The 15,971-nt window shown below is 42.4% G+C and overlaps 1 protein-coding gene across 1 annotated transcript in view; it reads left to right on the top strand.

Annotated features, from left to right (window-relative positions):
- Window positions 1-15,971, top strand: part of ACSM1 (acyl-CoA synthetase medium chain family member 1) — a 41,823-nt gene that overhangs the window by 24,953 nt on the left and 899 nt on the right. Inside the window, 8 exon segments of the mRNA XM_036080824.2 lie at window positions 125-204; window positions 2,445-2,568; window positions 5,280-5,330; window positions 5,332-5,361; window positions 5,915-6,016; window positions 12,758-12,885; window positions 13,961-14,060; window positions 14,956-15,075. Coding sequence (XP_035936717.2) covers window positions 125-204; window positions 2,445-2,568; window positions 5,280-5,330; window positions 5,332-5,361; window positions 5,915-6,016; window positions 12,758-12,885; window positions 13,961-14,060; window positions 14,956-15,075 — 735 coding nt within the window.

Here is a 15,971-nt window from a genome sequence, read left to right as displayed (position 1 = left end):
TTGAAAGAATTAAATAAATAATGGGCTCTCCTTAGAGGGGAGATCAGAATTAAAATGCTAATAATTAACTGATATTTTAAATCTTTATTATAAAAATAAAATTCCTTCTTTTCTCATTTTCTAGATGTTGTTCAAATACCCCATCACCCATTGCTTTGCTGTGCCATTCGTATATCGAATGATTCTATGGCACAGTTCTACCAGGTATAGTAGAAGTGGTGGTAGCTGGTCATAACAATCTTTGGGTAGGAATTTAAGGAATCCAATGTACCATGGTCTATTTTTAACTGTGGTTCTTTGAGGGGTGTGTGTGTGGGATAAGTGTTGGTGGTGATAATTAGTTCATTAAAGCACGACTCCAAGATCCAAATGAAACACTCAGTAAGCCTTGCATCATTGTGGGTTTATTCTTTTTTAAACTTTTTCTTATGCAAGGACAAACATACAGAAAAATACATAAGACATAAATGTATAGATTAATGAATTGTTGAAAAACACCTGTGTCACCACTCACTGAATCAGAAAAATAGAATATTGCCCACACCCCAGAGATCTCTTCATGGTTCTCTTTCTTCCCTAAAGGAATTTACTATCTTGACTTTTATGGTGTTCATTTCCTTGTTTTCCCTTATAGTTTACCTCCTAAGGAAATACCCCTAAACAAATTATCATATTTTACTTGCTTTTGACCTTTATGTGTGTAATCAGATATTACTCTGTAATATTTGGCTTCTTTTTTCAGCATTATGTTTTTAAGATGTGTCGATGTTGCTGCAGGTTGCTGTAGTTAATTTTCATCGCTGCATAATATCCCATTGTATAAAAACATCATGTGTTTTTTATCTGTTCTACCATTAATGGACACTGGGTAGTTTTCATTTTGGGGCTATTAGTGATTCATGCTGCATTGGATTCTTGTACATGTACGCTGGTGCATATAAGCATGCATTTCTGTAGCATTTTTCTGGAAGACGAATTGCTAGTTCACACTGACATGACATTTTACCATGCGATTTTCCAAAGTATTGAAATGCTCCCATTAACAGGAGAGGAGAATTCCCATTGTTCCATAACATTGGCAATATTTGTTATTGTCAGAGTTTTTAATTTTTGTCAATCTGATGGATATATAGTGTTATCTTACTGTAGAGTTTTATTTTTGCATTTCCCCATGTTTGCAGGTTAATTTCAGCTAAACTGAAACCTGCTCTTTGAAACTTATGGGCATTTATGTATCTTTTAAAGAGTCTGAGATTAAAACGGCTACTTCAAAAATCAGAGTAACATGTCTTAAATATAGAATTAAAATATTAAGGTGTTCTATGGCTACCCTTATGAAGCTAACTCTGAAACACAGTTTTGATTTTATTCATGAAGCCTCAAGCGATTTGGATCCTGTTTCCATCTGTATTTCAAAGCTCATATTAAGCTACTTTTTGAACATTCCTCAGTCGATGATCTTTGTCCAAACCCAGTAAAAATACAACCAAAGCATAGCTAATGACTGCATCAGAGAATCTGCCCATTTTACCTACTTTGGATAAAGCTACAGAAGAATGAAGAAGACACCCTCAGTGACCTCAGCCCTCCTGTCCCTGACTCTGACTCTGATGTACCAGGACAGCGTGATGAGGATGAGAAGGTGAACCAGATGTCTGCTACCTCTCTCATCCCCAAGAGCTGACCCGGCTCAGCCCCAGGCCACCTGGTACTCAGACCTCAATCACTTCTCCGCACGTCCTTCAGGGAATCCATCATTATTTTGTGGTTGTTTTTTTATAAGCAGAAAATTTTACGGGGAAAAATGAAGAAGAGGATTTACATCATGCAATGTACCTACTACAGATGTTCACAGCCAACTTTTTGGCTCCCTGAAATTCTTTCTCTCAGGGCTGCTACAATAACCCTTCTCTCCTTTCCTACACGCATCCCAGTCTTCCTTGATGTCCTGGGCAATTCATTTCTACCCTCTAACTTGCATTCTCTGCTCAGAAATACAAAAGCCCTTCAATTCACATGACCCTACCCTTCAGAGAAGGCAATGCAGTTCTGTTAGCATCCTAACATGCTCTTGGGGTTTTATCCCCCATCACATTACAGTTTATAAAATACCCCTCATAGCCACAGAGAATGTGAAGACAAGGTCTGATAAATACATCTTTGCCATCTTTTTATGTCAACTTCCAAAGTTGATCCAAACCTTTGATCCAAACCCATTAGCCTCACCACCACCACCCAGCCCTTGCCAGAAGAGTTAACATGAACTGACAGGAAGTGAGTTGGCTTTGACCACCAGCAAATTGCCCAAAAGGCAAGTAAGAACATGAGGAAGCAGAAGCATGAATGATCCAGATGACGAGGCTCTGAGTCTTAACACTCTGGGCCTGGGGCAGAACATCCAAGGCCTGATTGCAAGTTCTCTTGTCACTTTGCCTTCCCCTAAGTCTCAGGTTCCCTACCCTGGAGCACTGCAGTGCTGGCGAGGAGGCTCTGCTGCCGGAGGATCAAGAGCAGTGGAGAAAATGGACAGGTCTTCTGCTCTACGAGGTCTACGGACAGTCAGAAACAGTAGGTAGATGGTACTTTCTTGGTCAGTCAGGATGTGCTGAGCCACTGAGCCCAGCAGACGAGCTGAACCATGTATGTGCAGAGGCCCCACTCTGCTCACAGCATTGCTTGAAGCCAATGGGAGGCTTCAGAATTCTAGGCTAATTTGCCCCAAATCAATTTGCACAAAGACAATTCACAGCTCATCAGTTTGTCAAGAGGCCAATGTACTGAAAACTATTGGACAAAACTTTGAAAAGGGGTGTAAGGACATGGTGCTACCATCCTTGTGATCATTAGCTCTAGGGAGCCCAGGAAGGGTGGCGGGATGGGAGGTTCTCTCCAGTAACATGGAGCCCACCATCTGCAAGTCCTGCCTACTTCATCCCTTCCTAGGGTGGCAACCACAGGCAGCCAGGAGCTGGCCCCAGCAGTTCATTTCTGGTGTTCACGTGGACAGCACACAGGTTTGATTGTGGGACACTAGCTAGAGTAGGGGAGGGAGCAGAAACTTCCTGTATATACCAACACACACACACAGACACACACAAACACACACACACACACAGTGTGACTCCCAAAGGCATCACTGACTAGCCAGGTGACAGGGCATTCAGAGTATCAGGCATGTCTTGAACCACAAAAACGTTATTAATGATAGTAGGGGCAGGGGCAGGTATCTTTCTTCCAACACAATTCTCAAGTCATTTCTGTTGCTGGGCCACTTTGCCCAGCCTCCTTGTTATCCCTGTAACTGACAGACAGATGACTACCACCTCAGGAGCTGGAGCAAAATGACTATTTTAGCCTCAATTCACATACTTGTCTGACTTTTTGCAAAAAAATATGCTTTTAAATCATCAGTTAATTGGTCTGCTTCCAGGCCTAAGAAATATTAAGACTCTAGGTTAGTTCTTGTATGTTTCATAGTTTATATTTGGACAAGGAGGAGGGTGGGATGAGAACTACAATATACCCATGATCCAGGTTCCTTTGTATCAACTATTTGCAACAACAGAATACTGCCTTATACCCAGGTGGTGCTGTATTTCACAAAGTATTTTCATAGCCACTGACTCATCTATGGAACATTTTCCACATGCCTGTACTGTGAGCAGCAACATAGTAAAGGAGAAAGAGCTTTCCCTCTCAGGAACTCAGACCCCGGTTCAAATCTCAGCTTGCCAATTACAGGCTTCAAGACCATTGGCATAGCATTGAACCTTCCAGAGTCTCTGCTTCTCTGTCTCCAAAATGGAAATATAACCCAGTCTCGCTGGGTTGTGATAAGGGAAATGAAAGGAAGTATATAAAGCTCTGGCTACAATGTCCAACCTCTTGTACATGCTCACCTTGCCGTTACTCTTGTTTTTAAGTAATGTAGCCCTAGATGCTAGGATAGTAGAGATGAATGGGACAATCTCTATTCTCAGGATGCTTGTTATCCACTGAGGGAAACAGACAAGCAAAAATAAGTATAATTGGGAGCTCCTGGTTGGCTCAGTGGGTTGAGCTTCCGACTCTTGGTTTCAGCTTAGGTGGTGATCTCATGGGTCGTGGGATTGAGCCCCCGCATAGAGCTCCATGCTCAGCAGGGAGTCTGCTTAAGACTCTCTCTCCCTCTGCCCCCCAAACCCCATTCAAGCACTCTTGAGCTCTTTCTCTCTCTCTAAAATAAATGGATAAATATTTTTAAAAAAAGAAGTATAATGCTCTGTTGGCTACAATGGAAGTGTGGGAAGAAATACTACAGAAGGAGAATCTCCCAACTGACTTTTCTTGGGGCCAGAATAATAGCTAGTTGTAACTGTGTATGGAACTAACTTGGTGTGCCAGGCACTGTGTGAAGAGTTTTCCACACACTCACAGGTACTATGAGAGCTAAGTGTTGTAATTACCCCCCTTTACAGAGGAGAAGATGAAAGGGGATTAATTGGCACATAGCTGGAGTCAAGATTCAAATCCTTGGGTGGCTCAGTCGGTTAAGCATTTGCCTTTGGCTTGGGTAGTGGTCCTGGGGTCCTGGGATCGAGCCCCGCATTGGGCTCCCTGCTCAGCTGGGGAGTCTGCTTCTCCCTCTCCCTCTGCCCCTCCCCCTCCACCCCTACTCTGTCTCTCGTTTTTCTCTCTCTCAAATAAACACACAAAATCTTAAAAAGAAAAAAAAAAGATTCAAATCCTGGTCTGGCTTAGCTTTAGAAAGATATTTTAGAGTACCATAAAGGAGGAATAAAGTTCATCAGGAAGATAAATGGGGGTGGGGCAGTTGCCTAGCAGAGGGGACAACACAATCTGAATATTCTCAGCACAGCTCTGAGTCGTTGAGACAGTGTTCCTATCACTGTTTAACAGCCTGAGTCAATGTTAAATGATGTCATGGCCTTCCTCTAACAAACGGACACATGTCTGACATACAGTGCGTACTCCACACCTCACATTACATGCCCACAGCCCCGGGCTCACCCCTTTGCTTCTTTTTTGGCCCCTCCCACTGGACCCGGTAGCCCCAGGAGCTAGCACAGGCCCAGTCCATGTCAGGTGTGGTGAGTATCTGCTGACCAGAATTGGGTCAATGCCTTGCACCTAGAATCTGGGCCTTCTAGCTTCCCCATAAGGGTTCTTTGCATAGCATCGAATGACATGGATGAGTGAGGATGCTGTGTGTGGTTCTTAATGCTTTGTAATCAGCCTGGACTCTTTGACCAACCCCATTTTCTTTCTTTTATGAATAGGGAGTAAGTTGTGGCACTCTCCGTGGAATGAAGATCAAGTCGGGTTCCATCGGGAAAGGCATCCCCCGCCTTCGACGTCCAGGTCTGGTCCTAAAGGCATTTGCTGGGTGCAGTTAGGGCTCAGCTGGGATTGGACAATTGTGGGACACCAGGTGACAGAACCAGCTGTGCCCACTCCACCCCACCCCCACCCCAGGTGTTGTCCTTCTTCCTCTCCTCCTGTTTTCCCGCCGATTTCCTGGGGAGGCTTCAGTTGAGAACTGCAGTATCCTGGGCATGAATGCTGCTCAGCCTGGCAGCCGGAAGCCTCATACACAACAGATGGGACCAGAGCACCTGGAGGGAGCCCTGGCAGCTCTCTCCATCAGCTGGTGCTTCTAGTTTTCCCTGATCTGTGTTTTCTAGCTTGAAGACACGTTTGCCACGTCTGCATGTCCATGAGACCAGTAGACCCATAACTTGGGTTTCACCACTTCCTGACTTCAAACTCTTCTGACAGCTGTAATCTATTTCCCAACAGGGCTCCTCCCCCCATTTATTCTCACCAGTGTCACACAAATAGTCCGGTACTGTGTGGGTGGGGCAGGCGTGTTGGGGTGGCCCTACAGGGTGGGATTCGCAGCCTGTTGCTCCAGATCATTGACGACAAGGGCAACAGCCTGCCGTTCAACACTGAAGGCAGCACTGGCATCAGGATGAAGCCCACCAAGCCCATTGGCCTCTTCATGGGCTACGAAGTAAGTGGGGATCCTCACCTGCCCACTTCCAGGCCCCCAAAACCCCTTCAGGGAGCAGTGTGGGTGCTAAGGGGGTGGATACAACTCTGCAACACGAGCCTTCTTCACACCTCCCTTCAGTCACTCCAACTCAATGAAGCCTCTTCTAACTAATCTCTAAGCTCCTAGTGTGTTCTCACATCCTTTCCTGTCCGAAACCGTCTGACACTTAAGTGCTGACAGGGTAGAAAGAAGCACCCCAGACTTGGGTTCCAATGATCTCTCTTTTTTTTTTTTTTTTAAAGATTTTATTTATTTATTTGACAGAGAAAGACACAGTGAGAGAAGGAACACAAGCAGGGGGCGTGGGAGAGGGAGAAGCAGGCTTCCCGCTGAGCAGGGAGCCCGATGTGGGACTTGATCCCGGGACCCTGGGATCATGACCTGAGCCGAAGGCAGACGCCTAACGACTGAGCCACCCAGGCGCCCGTCCAATGATCTCTTGAGGTTGAGTATGCAGGAAGCTTTGACTGAGTTCAGATCCTACAGTCCCACTTACCAACAGGCTGTGCACAAATCTGTTAACCTTGCTGAGCCTCCAGAGAGGACAGTGGTGCCCCCACTTCACAGAGGAAGAAACTGCAGATCGGAAGCTTTGTATGTTTTCCCCACGTCAAATAAATGGCAGGTCTAGGATTCAAACCCACATCTTTTTGGTTCCCAAACCCTACGTAAGATCCAGGGATTACATAAAACTGTGACAGGCTCTAAGGAAACCTGAAACTCTTGACCAAATTCTCAGCTTCCGAGATTGTCAGGGGAGAGTGGACAGACCTTGAAGTTGATCTCAGACCCGTCTCCTTTCTCCACAGGAACAACCGTTGGTGTCCCTGTTGGCCTCACTCTATGCCTTGGGGGTGGGTGGTGCTGCTCCTTTTGTGCCATTATTGACCAAAAGCAAATAATGCAGGCCCTAGCCTTAATTCACAGTAGTACGATTTTAGGCTTGGATAAAAGAGAAAATAAACAGAGTAACAGATATATAGATCAGTGGTTCTCAACCCTGCCTGTATGTTAGAATCAGTTGAGAAGATTTAAAAAAATAATTCTTGGATCCAACCATAGAGATTCTGGTTAAATTAAACTGGGATGGTCCAGAGCAACATCAGTTTTTTTTTTAGTTGGAAATAACATATTTTATTTTACAAAGATGTCCTCCTCTATGCCCACACCTATGTAGATATATACCCCATTTCACATGCTCTCTTGACTATATGTTGTCACTCCTCCACTGAGATTTGTTTGCTTTTTTCCTTTCTTTTCTTTACCGAGGTAAAATATATAAAATTTACCCTTTTCACCATTTTTAAGCATACAATTCAGCAGCACTGAGTAAATCACAACATTGTACAGTTACCACCATGCATCTCCAGAAATTTTTTCCATCCCAAATGGAGACTCTGTTCCCATTAAATAATAACTCCCCCCTCCTCCTCATATCCGCAGCATTTGGTAACCTTTAATACACTTTTTGGCTTTAAGAATTTGCCTGTTTTAGTTACCTCTATTAAGTGGAATTTTACAACATTTGCCCTTTTGTGTCTGGCTTATCTCACCTAGCACATGTTTTCAAGGTTCATCCATGTTGTAGCATGTGACCAAATGTCATTTTTTTTCAGGCTGAATGGTATTGTATGGGTGTACCATATTTTGTATATCCATCAATTTCTTAATAGACATTTAGATTATTTCCATCTTTTGGCTACTGTGAATAATGCTGCAATGAACATTGGTGTGCAAGTATCCGTTTTGAGTTCCTGCTTTCACTTCTTTTGGATATATACCTGAAAGTGGAATTGCTGCATCATATGGTAATTCTATATTTAACTTTTTTTTAAAAGATTTTATTTATTTATTTGACAGAGAGAGAGAGACAGCGAGACAGTGAAAGAGGGAATATAAGCAGGGGGGAGTGGGAGAGGGAGAAGCAGGCTCCACGCTGAGCAGGGAGCCTGATGTGGGGCTTGATGCCAGGACCCTGGGATCATGACCCGAGCCAAAGGCAGACGCCCAATGACTGAGCCACCCTGGCGCCCCTATATTTAACTTTTTGAGGAACTGCCAAAATGTTTTCCACAGTGGCTGCACCATTTTATATTTCTATCAGCAATGTACAAGTGTTCCGGTTTCTCCATATCCTTGCTAAACCTTGTTCTTTTCAGGTTTGCTTGTTTGTTTTGTGTGTATAATAGTCATTCTACGGCATGTGATGTGGTATCTCATTGTGGTTTTGATTTTCATCTCCCTAATGACTAGTGATGTTGAGCATCTTTTCATGTGCTTATTGGCCATTTGTGTACCTTCTCTGGAGAATTGTCTATTCAAGTCCTTTGCCTATTTTTAAAATTGGGTTGTTTGTTTTGTTGTTGATTTGTAAGAGCTCTTTATATATTCTGAATATGAACCCCTCATAAGATATATGCTTTGCAAATATTTTCTCCCATTCAGTGCATTGTCTTTTCACTCTTTTGATAGTGTCCTTTCAAGTAAAATTCTAAAAATTTGATGAGGAACATTTTATCTATTTTTTTCTTTTGTTTCCTGTGCTTTCGGTGTCATAGTCAATAAATAATTGTCAAATCCAAAATCATGAAGACTTCCCCCTATGTTTTCTTCTAAGAGTTTCAGAATTTTAGCTCTTGTGTTTAGGTTTTTGATCCATTTTGAGTTAATTTGTGTATATGGTGTATAAGGTAACTGCATTCATTTGCATCTGAACATCTAAGTTTCTCAGTGCCATTTGTTGAAAAGATTGACTCTTCCCACTGAATGGTCTTGGCGTTTTTGCCTAAAAGCCATTGACAATATATGTGAGGATTTCTTTCTGGGTTCTCTATTTTATTCCAATCATCTATGTGTCTTTTTTTTTTTTTATGCCAGTTTTGTATGGGTGTACCATATTTTGTATATCCATCAATTTCTTAATAGACATTTAGATTATTTCCAGTATAGTTTTGCAGTAAGTTTAAAAATCAGTAGTGTAAGCTCTTCTCCCTGGAAAGAAGAACTTTCTTCTCCCTTTAAAAGATTGTCTTGGCTATCTGGGATCCGTCAAGATTTCATATGAAATCTATAGTTTTGCAGTAAGTTTAAAAATCAGTAGTGTAAGCTCTTCTCCCTGGAAAGAAGAACTTTCTTCTCCCTTTAAAAGTTTGTCTTGGCTATCTGGGATCCGTCAAGATTTCATATGAAATCTATAGTTTTGCAGTAAGTTTAAAAATCAGTAGTGTAAGCTCTTCTCCCTGAAAAGAAGAACTTTCTTCTCCCTTTAAAAGATTGTCTTGGCTATTTGGGATCCGTCAAGATCTCATATGAATTTTAGGATGAATATTTCTATACCACTGAGATTTTGATAGGGAGTGCATTGAACCTGAAGATGGCTTTGGGTAGTATTGTCATCTTAATATTAAGTCTCCAATTAATACAGTATGTCTTTCCATTTATTGATACCTTCTTTCATTTCTTTCAGCAAAAATTTTTATTTTTCAGTGTACAAGTCTTTCACTTTCTTGACTAAATTTATTCTTAGTATTATATTCATTTTGTTGCTATTCTAAATAGAATCATTTTTTAATTTCTTTTGTCCATATATAATTTTTTCTGTTTTTTAGTTCTTTGTTCATTTTTTCTCTTAGTTTTTGATCATTTAACACGTTTGACTTATTATTTCTTCCAAGTTTTTATTTAAATTCCACTTAGTCAACATACAGTGCAATATTAGTTTCAGGTACAGAATTTAGTGATTCATCACTTACATACATCAGCCAGTGCTCATCCTAAGGAGTGCACTCCTTAATCCCCATCACCTATTTCACCCATCCCCCTGCCCCTCCCCTCTGGTTACCATCACTTTGTTCTCTACAGTTAAGAGTCAGTTTCTTAGCTTTCCCCTCTTTTTTCCCCAATGTTCATTTGTTTTGTTTCTTAAATTCCACATATGAGTGAACTCTAGAAATCAGATTCTCCCACTTCCCTGGGGGTTGAGGTTGCTGGGGTTTCATTGTTTTGTTTTTGATTTTGGACTGTTGAAGGCTATCGTAGTCCTTTGTTGTGGTACTTTTGCAGATTCTTTAAAGACTATTGTTTGTCATGTGTGATTACTGAGGTTTCTGATCCTTTAGCTCGTGTTCAGTTAATGTTTTGACAGAGATTTCCTTGAGGGGCAGGAGCTCAAATGAACAAAGAAAAACATCACCAACCAAAAAAGAAGAGAGAACAACCACTGTGCAGATTGGCTCTGTGCTGGGATACTCCTTCACCACTTAGCTGGACTTGCTCTGAGCCTAGGGATCAGCCTGAGATGAAAGCTTACGGTTTTCTCAGGACTTTGCTGAGCATGCATCTTGCCCAGGCATGTTCATGGCTGTCTTAATTCCCCCATGCATATAGCTGTCTTGAACATCCTAATTTCAAAAACAAAAAACAAAAAAACCCCAAAAACTCACTCCAGCATCTCCCCCAGACCTTGATGGTCTGTTGTATATCTCCACCCATAATCTCTTACCTCAGGCAACTTCACTTTTGTAGTTTGCCTGGTAGCTTCTATGAGCCGTGCTTGTTGCTTTTTTCTGAGTTACATAAAGTGAGTTCCTTGCACCTGTCCTTCAGGCAGCCCCCTGAAGGGGTTAGAACAGATGCACACAATAATCATTATTTTACTTTAAAACATCTGTTTTTTGGGGCACCTGAGTGGCTCAGTCGTTAAGCATCTGCCTTCGGTTCAGGTCATGATCCCAGGGTCCTTGGATAGAGCCCCGCATCGGGCTCCCTGCTCCGCGGGAAGCCTGCTTCTCCCTCTCCCACTCCCCTTGCTTGTGTTTCCTCTCTCGCTGTGTCTCTCTCTGTCAAATAAATAAATAAAATCTTTTAAAAAAATAAAACATATGTTTTTTAAAAAGTTAATCGGTATCACAAATGGAAAACAGTATGATTTGCCAAAAACAGAAGGCAATTATAACTATAACTACAATGCAAACAAAACAGTTTTTCTTGAATTCTAGCTAAACCCTGTTCCCACTAAAAGCTCCAGTCCTGAACCTTACTCTTGATAGTTCCAGAGCTTTTAAAAACATGTCAGACAGTCTCCTTAATACAATCAGAACAATTGGAAGGGAACCTAAAATGGGATGTCATTCAATGTTTTTTTTTTAATTTTTTTTTCCTGGACCCTTTTCAAATCATTTCATGTTTCATGAGAGGGATGATCTCAACACATTGCTTAGTGGTTGAGTACAAAGGCTGTGGAGCAAGAATTAAATTCAAATACCAACCCTACCACTGACCAGCTGAGTGACTTTGAGTGAGTTATTGTGCTTCTCTGAGCATTCATTTCTTCTGTTATGGCCTATAAAAATCTAGCCTCACATAAAACCTGCACATGAATGTTGAGAGCAGCTTTATTCACAATAGCCCCAAACTGGAAACAACCCAGATGCCCTTCAATGGGTTGACACCCAAACTGTGGTCCATCCATAACATGAAGTACCATTTAGCAGTAAATAGAACAAAGTATTGATGAACATAAGAAGCTGGATGAATTTCCAGAAAATTATACTGAGTGAAAAAAATAAAAACAGAGCTAGTCCCAAAAGATTACATACTATAGGATTCCATTTATGTAACATTCTTAAAGTGACAAAATTATAAAACTAGGGAATAGATCAGTCCCTGTCAAGGGCTTAGGGATTTGGAGGGAGGGAAAAGATGAGGGAGATGGGTGTAGATATAAAAGAGCAACACAGGAGATCCTCAGGATGACGGGAGTCTTCTGTAACTTGACTCTGGTGGTGGATGCACATTTGATAAAATACACGTAGACACACACAAAAAAGTAAAAGTAAACTGCTGGGAGATCTAAGTGAGATTGGTGGACTGTAGCAATGTCAATATCCTGGTTGTGATATTGAACTGTAGTTTTGCAAGATGCTACCATTGGAGAAAACTGAGTAAGTGACACACAGGATCTCTCTGTGTTATTTCTTATAACTGCATGCAAATATATAATTGTCTTTTTAAAAAAGATTTATTTATTTATTTGAGAGAGAGAGAGAACATGTATGCATGCATGTGTGCATTAGTTAGGGAAGGGGCGGAGGGAGACAGAGAATCTCAAGCAGGCTCCATGCTGAGTGCAGAGCCCTACACAGGGCTCGATCTCACAACCCTGAGATTATGACCTGAGCAGAAATCAAGAGTTATCTGCCCAACCGAATGAGCCTCCCAGGTACCCTGCAAATATACAATGATCTTAAAATAAACAGTTTAATTAGAAAAATAAAAGCCTTGTAGGTTTTCTGGGAGGATCAGATGAGGTAGTATTTTGGGAAGGAAATTCATTTAACAAAAGTTTATTGACACCTCTCATTTGTCCAGGCACTATGTGAATGCTAAGCTGAGAACAATAAATAAAATACACAGGGTCCATGTTCTAGTGGAAATTTTGTTATACTAGAATGCCACACAAAAGTGAGTTGTTACTTTAAGAAATTATCCTTAAAATTGGCTCAATATTGTTCACTAATTGACAAGTAGTGTTCATTGAGTACTTGGATATAATGAAAGTAGACTCAGAGAGATTACAAAACTTGCCCAGGTGCCAAGTAGAGCCAGGAGCGGGATCCAGACCCAGATCTGAGCACCAGGTTGTGGCTCATCATCTCTAAACTCATTGCCTTCAACAAAGGGGTATTGTTGTCTTTGCAGGACAACCCAGTAAAGACAGCCGAAGTGGAGTGTGGGGACTTTTACAACTCTGGAGATAGAGCACCTATGGATGAAGAGGGCTACATCTGGTTCCTGGGGAGGAACGATGACATCATCAATGCCTCTGGGTAGGTATGGCTGACCTGAGCCGGGAGGCATCACCCTCACATGCCTCATGGGATCTAGCTTGTTCTGACATTCATCCAAGCTTGGTGATGGTTAGCTCAGTCTAACTCTGAACAGAGCTCTGTCCATGGGGCCCTTTTCTGGGGATACCTGTGTACCTCCCCCAAGCCCTGCATCCAGAAAAGTCTATCAAAATGTAGTTCAAGAGGTCTGCAAGGCGAACCATAATGAGACATTATGCAATTTAAGGAATTTGGAAGGAAGACGTTACTTAGGCCCTTATTGGTTGAGGAAGCTTCCTCTATGTTTGGCTCCTCTAATGGGACACAACAATCACTGAAAATTTTAATAATAGATAACAACAACATAAACCTTTATGAGGCACTTACTATGGGGACGCACACTCTGCAGTGCTTTATATAACCCAGCTCTCAATGCTAGAAGGTAGATGCAATTTTGCCCATTTTACAGATGAAGGTACTGGGTTACTGACTAGTGAATAAAGTTCCTTAAAGTTTCAAAGAGTGCTGGGTACAACCAAGATTTACCAAAGCTGTCTGGCTCCAAGTCAGTTGTCCCTAAACCTTAACGTGATTTGGAAAGAAAAAAAAATGACACATTGTACCAGAGTAACAAGTTCTCTTGGATATTTCAGGGAAGTTGAGTGTGTTTACCTTTTAAATTTCTAAAACATGCTAATATAATGGGGAAGAGTATGCAGAATTTGCATGAATGTTTAAGATAAAGGCCGAGGCTTCTACTAGGTTTCATGCCAAGGGAAGCTGCTTGAGCCCAGCCCCAGAGCTCGGGGAGGACTAAACATTCACCCTCCTCCCTGAGCAGAGACAGTGAGGTGAGAAACTCTGGGGAGCATGTGAGTGTTGTATTTCTCAGCACAGAGTGCCCATTCTTCACGTTTGGGGCCCATGACAGAGCCAGGGCACAGGTATCTGGCTTCCTGTGACAGTTATCCTATGTGACAAGGGACGAGGTGACCCTCCAAAACATGAGACTTGAGGGCCTGGGTCACCCGGCCCTGGCAGCCACTCAGAAACCAAGGAGCCATTGATCCTGCAGGTACCGCATCGGGCCCGCAGAGGTGGAGAATGCTCTGGCCGAACACCCGGCTGTGGCTGAATCAGCTGTGGTGAGCAGCCTGGACCCAATTCGAAGGGAGGTAAGGAGGAGGACACAGAGGTCATCGTGTCTGTGTGTGGGCACCAAGGCAGGTGCGGGGAAACCTTCCTCCCGGTCCTGTCTCTCCAACCTTGGACCTAGGGTGGAGGGGGGCCCCCCCGGGGTGTGCATGTGCATTTACACTGTGTGGCCACCAGAGAGCAGTGTGGCCTCAACCATGTGTGACAGAACATGATGCTTGTGAGTGTGGCTTGCAGCTGGGGCTACTGCTGCCCATCTCCTAATTTCTGAGCCCTTCCTACCTGCCGGCTCATTTCACCCCCCTCACAGCAACCTCATTAATTAAGGACTCTGAGACCCTTTTTTACAGGGAAAGAAACAAGCATAAGGAGATTAAATAAGTTGCCTGATCACAAAGCTGTTAAGTGGTGGAGCCAGAATGGGAATCTGAGCAGTCTGGCTCCAGAGCAAGCATTCATTGATTCACTGTGTGCTGAGCACCTACTCTGGACAAGGCCCTGTGCCCTGTAGAAGCAACATGAATAATAGGAACGTAGTTAATCACCACCATTGATTTAATGCCCACAGAACTCTACCTACAATAATAGTGAAAATGGTGATGATAATGATAGGAATAAAAATCAGTTGAAACGAGCTTCGTGGTTTATATGAATGATCTCGATGAATCTTGAGAGCCATGCCCTGAGGAATGAAGCCGTGCTGTCCCCACATCAGAGAAGGACATGGAGGCTGAGGGAGGTGAAGTAATTTTCCAAGGCAGAGAGTAGAAATTGGAAGTATGGACACTGGTCCTGTTCTTTTCCAGGGGCTCAACTGTCAACTTGTTTTTCCATTTACTTAATACACATTGACTTTTTAGACTCTACACTTGGTTGCCACTCCCCCTGAGCCTCCACTCTGGTTCTGTGCTGCAGGTGGGGAAGGCATTTATTGTCCTGACCCCGGAATTCCTCTCCCATGGCCGGGACCAGCTCACCAAGGAGCTGCAGCAGCATGTGAAGTCAGTGACAGCCCCGTAGAAGTACCCCAGGAAGGTGAGTGAGGGCAGAGGGATGGGGTCTGGTCCCCTCCAGTGGGCCCTGGGCTCTGCTGCCCCAAATCTCCTAGGGTCACTGAGGTGAAGCTGATGTAGCCCATGGAATGAGCATTTTTCTCTACCGAAGAAGCATTCAACTTAGGGGTTTAGGGGAGATCCATCTTAATCCTGGAAACCTCTATCCTGTGTCAGAAAACAAAAAGGCTGACAAAAAACCTACAGAAAAAAATCAGCCAAGAGCCTAGAAATATCCAAGAAGGTTATTTGAAATCTTTCACAATGTGAAAAAGACATTCAAGTCAACAACTGCCACACTTGTAAAAAACATTATTTGTAGTAAGAAATATATTCTAAATTGAAGCCCAGTACATATATAGATACATAACAAACAAAAGTTAACAAAATAATATTTATTGTAGCATAAAATACATTCTGAGAGGTTTTTTTTCTACCTCATTTGTTTTCAGTGCCATGTGCGAACTATGAAAATGTCCAACAATAGAGAAATGATTAAATTATTCGTGGTAATTAATGCTGTCCTATAATTTAAAAAGATGATGCAGATCTCTTATTTGTAACATAAAAAACATCACAAAAATATATTATTAAGAGAAAAAAGCAGGCTGTGAATAAATATACATGTTATCTGACTTGTTGAAAAACCACGTTTACAAGGATACATGGGTCAAAAATTTAACGTGTCTTTCTTTTGTAATAATACATTGCTGTGCTTTCTGAGTGTTTACCCAAAGGTAGATAGCTAATATTTATTGAACATGTGTGCCAGGGGCTGGACTCAAAGCTCTACATGTATTATTTCATTTAATCCCCCCAAACCTGAGATGGCATAAGCATCCATTTGACAGACTGGAAATGGGGGAGGCTGAGAGACTC

Source organism: Halichoerus grypus, chromosome 6, assembly GCF_964656455.1.
Source record: "Halichoerus grypus chromosome 6, mHalGry1.hap1.1, whole genome shotgun sequence".
Classification (NCBI taxonomy): Eukaryota; Metazoa; Chordata; class Mammalia; order Carnivora; family Phocidae; genus Halichoerus; species Halichoerus grypus.
The sequence above is the reverse complement of the archived record's forward strand: the minus strand, read 5'-3'. Positions and strand labels throughout refer to the sequence as shown.